This window comes from Octopus bimaculoides, chromosome 23 (assembly GCF_001194135.2).
Source record: "Octopus bimaculoides isolate UCB-OBI-ISO-001 chromosome 23, ASM119413v2, whole genome shotgun sequence".
In the NCBI taxonomy this organism is placed as follows: Eukaryota; Metazoa; Mollusca; class Cephalopoda; order Octopoda; family Octopodidae; genus Octopus; species Octopus bimaculoides.
The window spans coordinates 13,107,751-13,113,781 of NC_069003.1; the positions used below are offsets into that span (position 1 = coordinate 13,107,751).

General features: G+C 39.0%; 1 protein-coding gene across 1 annotated transcript in view; it reads right to left on the reverse strand.

Moving 5' to 3' along the window:
• The window catches only part of LOC106881483 (adenosine 5'-monophosphoramidase HINT3), a 72,522-nt gene extending 68,661 nt beyond the window's left edge, over positions 1-3,861 (reverse strand). The window contains exon 1 of the mRNA XM_052976149.1: positions 3,713-3,861. Within this exon, the coding sequence (XP_052832109.1) occupies positions 3,713-3,817 (105 nt within the window). The 5' untranslated portion in view covers positions 3,818-3,861. The remainder of the gene's footprint in view (positions 1-3,712) is intronic.
• Between the last annotated feature and the right edge of the window lie 2,170 nt (positions 3,862-6,031).

Below are 6,031 nucleotides of genomic sequence, written 5' to 3' on the forward strand. Positions count from 1 at the left end.
TTTGGTCGGCCCGAAGCTATAGTAGAAGACACTTGCCCAAGGTGTCACACAATGGGACTAAATCCGGAACCATGTAGTTGGTAAGCAAGCTACTTACCACACAATATATATACATGTGTGTATGTGTGTGTGTAATTTTTTAGTTGTTTCAGTCACCGGACAGAGGCCATGCTGGGGCACCGCCTTGGAGTGTTTGAACCTTGTGATATGCGACCGAGTGTGGCCACTCGGTTGGAGTTGAATTGATTTTTTTTCTCTTTCTTTCTTCGCTCATGCTTATGTTTGCTTCGATTTTGGATTTGGATTTTAATATGGTTTTGTATTAGATATGTATCATATACATGTTATAAATGTAATAAAATAATTTCTAAAAAAAAAAACGATCCCTTCCTTCGCATAGAAGATTGTGCTCACGCGAATACACTCACTGGCAACAGGCGTCTGGCGGACTTTTACACACCCATAAATATACACTCGCTCCTTCATAGTATGAATGAAGGGAGTGAAACAAAAAAGCAGAGAAAAAAAACTGCTCAATAATAATTTACTTTGGTTACTAAACTAGTGATCTTGTCAAATGAAGATAAAACATGAAACGGATAGACGTCAAGTGTAAATCGTCTCCCGAGTGACAGAGAAATAGATCGACCGATATACACACACACACACACACATATATATACACATACACACGCACACACATACACACAAGAAAAAGAGATGACAGGAAAAACAATGTTATGAAGTTCATTAGCTTATGGCTGTTTCTGCTTTAAGATGCAGTGTACTTGTAGATGAATGCCTGAATAAGACCCTATAGCTTCACCGGAGCTTCGAATATGAAGCGCAATAGATTTGTGAAAAAAAATTACGTTTGTGCAATATAGAGGGAAGGCATTACCAGTGAGAAAGTCATTGGTGATGTATGTATATATACACACATACAATATACATATGTGCGTGTATGTGTGCGTATATATATATACATACACAGACCAATAATGTACACACACAAGCCGAGATTTGCACATCACAAAGTACAACACGAACACCCACACAAGCCGAGAAAGTGTGTGTGTATGTGTTTGTGCGCGCCCCCTCACTTCACATAAATAAAAATAAATGTGGAATGAGTTATGTACTGTAAAAGAAGAAAAAAGCCTGTATTTTAGACAGAATATTCTTCATCGGAGGATTGTGCCTGATCCGTTACACTTTTCATTTATTTTATTATATTTGTTTTTTGTTGTTGTTCTTTAACACAGCAAAACTTCTTCCACTGTTTGCAGCATTTGCTAATAAGACATTTTTGGCTTAACGTTGGCCGTCCGATCGAAGAAGTTAGCAATGATCCCAGCTGGCAGAAGAGAATGATTGGTCTGGAAAGGATGGAATTACACTTACACACACACACACACACACACACACGTGGGTGTGTATGTGTGTGAATTTAAAGTACTTGGACGATGTGTGTTAAATGTATGATTATTAAATGTACGTCAGTGAATGTACAACATACATGTAGATCCATAAGGAGGTGTAGACATACATGTAGATACAGAACGATAATTAGATGTAGACAGCACGCAAATAGATTTGATTAATAATTCACAAATACAAACACCTGTAACAGTAGTGAACTATGTCAAAGATATATTACATAATGTAAAACATCTACTTTAGACCTCAATAAGCCGAACAGTGTGTGTGTGTGTTATTCGAAGTGTACAGTATTATATATCCATTACAGCCGATCTCACCAGTCGGTTTCACACTAGGAGTTCAATATATATAATTAAAATCGGTCAGTAATTCATATAAATCCGAAAAGTACATTCTAAACTTAAGCGCAGTAATACTCATATATATAAGAGGGACACTGTAGGCCGCTAAACATAGGAAGAAGGAAACCCAATTTGAAATCGATCCACAGTACAGGTTCCTGCGGTGGTCTTCGCGGCCGAGCGATATACATTGCAGTTCAGGGAAACAAGATCACCCGAAGATTCTGTGTTCAATCTATACGGAAGGTAGCGTTTAAGAAACAGTAGGAGAACATCTACGACTAATGGCACCAAGGAACAAACGTTTGAAGCGAGTTCTTCCTCTCAAGATTTCTCCTTCTGTCTGCACGCCCCATAACGAGTTCTCACTACAAATACATACATACACACACACACACATATCTTAGCTTATAACCAAATAATTATTTACTTCTGGCTGAAAGTTCGATATCAGATATATGAAATATAACAAAAGTCTCTTTGATGACACGAGAATAAATGGATCATTCCTCTTCCTCTCAGGTTATAACATTTTCGGCCACTTATTACTGATTAACCAACTCCATATCTTAATCTATGTCTACATTTTATAAGAAGGGCTCATTCCCGTTTTTCTTTTTAATTTATTTCCCTCTACATTTTCACGATACATACACACACTTTCTAGCTATATTTCAGGCGTCTACATATAGGCGCAGGCGTGGCGGTGTAGCTTTTCAACAACGTAGTTTCAGGTTCAGTCCCACTGTGTGGCACCTTGGAAATGTGTCTTCTACTATAGCCTCGGGCCGTCTTGTAAGTAGATTTGGTAGACGGAAACTGAAATAAATCCGTCGTGTGTGTGTGTGTGTGTGTGTTTATCGCCCCCATCGATTGATGATCGGTATTGATATGCTTATATCCAGTAACTTCGCAGCTCGACAAAAAAGACCGAGAGCAAGTACCAAGTTTTGACTCGTTCGGCTAAAATTCAAGGCGATGCCCCAGCATGGCCGCAGTCTGATGAGTGAAACAAGTAAAAGATAAAAAGGTGTGTGTGTGTGTGAAATAGGCTGTGAAGCTTTTTTTTTAGCTTCCATGAAATAGTATTTTATGTTAACTGTCGGAATGTTGAACACGGCGATAGACGAAACTTGGAAGTCCCATTCAACTTGGTCTTCAATAAATTTGTGAATATACTTTCACTTGTGTGGTACCAGCCGTAAATACTCATTTGATACTCTTAAAAGTGCTTTAAAATAATATAAACACACACACACACACTTGCATGAATACCTAATTCGGTGTCTACATATCTTACGAGAGTATGGACGTCTCCAAGGTACTGAGCTGAGCAAAGATTGTCTTCTTTGAAGGGCATCAAACTGCCCCGTTCGTGGGAGGGCCGCTTATTCTGTCCCATTCCTGGAAGTCGCCCGGCCTTCATCCCACCGATTATTATTGTCTAAGAGAAAAGCAAAGACTGGCACAGCTTGGCACCCGTGTTGTCGCAGGGGTTACCATCAAGGACAGCAAGAAAGAAAAAAAAGTAATAAAGAATCCGGAACCTGTACTGACTGGAAGGCAATTTCGTCCTTCTTCTCTCTAATAATTTCATTAACCTACGGGCCTGGGATGTTTAGTTTTATTTAAAGATCTCGCCAGTATTTGAACTGAAGACGTAGAGAGCTCAGAACAAACAACACCATTAAAGTAGACTGTCGGAATGAGTCTGCTAAATCACCGTTGCTGTGTTCTTTTAAAATGAAAAAAAAACAAGAGAGAGATAAAAGGACATCCACCCACGTTTTTCCCCGGTCGATTTGTCAATGTTTGATGTTGACAACAGAAGGAAACACTGAAGCGAAAGAAAAAGAGAGAGAGAGAGAATATTGGCAGCAATAACAAAGTGAAAGTTGTGGTTCGAACTGTTAATGGCAAGGACATACCTCATATAAAACTTTCTCCTTGTCGCTCCGTCCCGAACAAATGTCACAAAAGACACATTTAACCGGGACTTTGTCACCAGCTTCGGTCGTCTCTGGGTCTGCCATCTTGGATATGTGTGTGTGTGTGTTTGCGGAGGGGAAATAACTCTGATTGGAATCACGAACTAGCAGCAGCAGCAACGATACTGGTGATAGTGGTAGCAGTGGTATTATTTATCCCTCAGTCAGATCTCTGATCTGGCAGAGTTATAATCAAAACACACATACACACACACATATATATATATATATATATATATATATATGTATGTATGTATGTATGTATGTATATACATAGTCCACAGATGAGATCCAGAGATTCTCCGTATAGAAGACAGTATAGCTCAAAAGATTCAAACTTAGACTCAAAGTCTTTCCAGGGGATCATTGCACAAGATAAAGAAAGGCTAAAAGAGGGATCGAGTTGAGAGGGTATAGAGGCAATTATGTGGATAAACAAGTCAGATACATCAAATAAATCAATATATATAAAATATATTAAATAATATATTTGATGTATCTAATTCGTTTATCTGCATAATTGCCTCTCTCTCTCTCTCTCTCTCTCTCTTTACATAAAGCCTGTCCAGCAATTGTTTCCCAAGACGTTCTTTTCAGGCCAGATTCCGAAAGTGGCCTTCCATGATGGCATAGGTTGGACTATGTGTGTGTGTGTGTGTGTGTGTGTGTGTGTAGTATTTAAGACTAACAGGTATATGTCAATTAGTGCATTGAAGTGTTGAGTAGAGCACTGGCACAGTTTGGGCTACCTAGTGTCATCCTCAGTCGAGGTATATTTCCGTTGGATCTACTTCAGGAACTCCACAGTTTTAGTTGAGATAATGATAATTGATTAAGTAATTGGATGATGGAGTTGATATTTGTCCTTATTTTGTACAGCAATCATTTCAGCCCATCCTGCAAGTGACCCTATGGGTGGGTCTCTGCATCATGTTGTGTTGCATCCGTTTTGCAGTTTGGGTCTCATCAGGTACAACCATACATAAAGTGGTGTCTTGCTAATGATCTTGAGTTTGGACGGTCATGTTGTTATTTGCCCGTCAACTTAGGGAATGAAGCAGTGCTACAATTTCCATTACTATTAAATTTCCATAATAAAAATGGTAGATATTTGTAAATATAAACATATACACTGTAGATAAGAAAGAAAGAAAAATTTTTTTAATTTTCTACATGGGAAGTAAATGGGAGATGGACATAGGGAGGATTACATTACATTAAGTTTCAACTTAATGTAATTTAATCCCCCGACCCACAAGGCCTGAAACTTTGGGGGATGGGAGCGAGTCGACTATAGTACTCAACGACCCCAGTACTCAACGAGTACTTAGGTTATCGACCCCAAAAAGATGAAAAGTAGTCAACCTCAGCAAAATTTGAACTCAGAATGTAAAGACAGATAATATACTGCTAAGCATTTTACCCAGCATGCTAACGATTCTGCCAGCTAACGATTCTGTCAAAGTCCAGAAATTTGAGGGGAGCGGTTAAGTCAATTAAACTGACCTTAGAACTTGTTTAAGCTTAGGTCGTCTCTCTTAAAACAGAACTATGGTTAAATCTCTTCCAGCCATGACCACACCATCCCCTATTGACCTTTTAGCATTTAAACTGGACGTACCTGATTCATGTTCAAACTGGCCAAATCTGATCCCTCGCTCCTCTTCTCTACAATGTCACTCTAAAGACAAACTACCCCATCATCAAAGTCTTGAAGTTACAAAATAATTCATGGTTAAGGCAAAATATTGGGAATAAATAATCATTATATCTCAACTCCTTTTTTTTTTTTTTTAGTCTTTTTACTTGTGTCAGTCATTTGACTGTGGCCATGCTGGAGCACCACCTTTAGTTGAGCAAATCGACCCCAGGACTTATTCTTTGTATGTCTAGTACTTATTCTACCGGGCTCTCTTTTTGCTGAACCACTAAGTTACGGGAACGTAAACACACCAGCATCGGTTGTCAAGCGATGGGGGGGGGGCAAACACAGACACACAAACACATACACACACACATACATATATATATATATATATATATATATATATATATATATATACGCATATACGATGGGCTTCTTTCAGTTTCCGTCTACCAAATCCACTCACAAGGCTTTGGTTGGCCTGAGGCTATAGTAGAAGACACTTGCCCAAGGTGCCACGCAGTGGGACTGAACCCGGAACCATGTGGTTCGTAAGCAAGCTACTTACCACACAGCCACTCCTACACCTGAATTAAGACATTCTGTATCAAAGA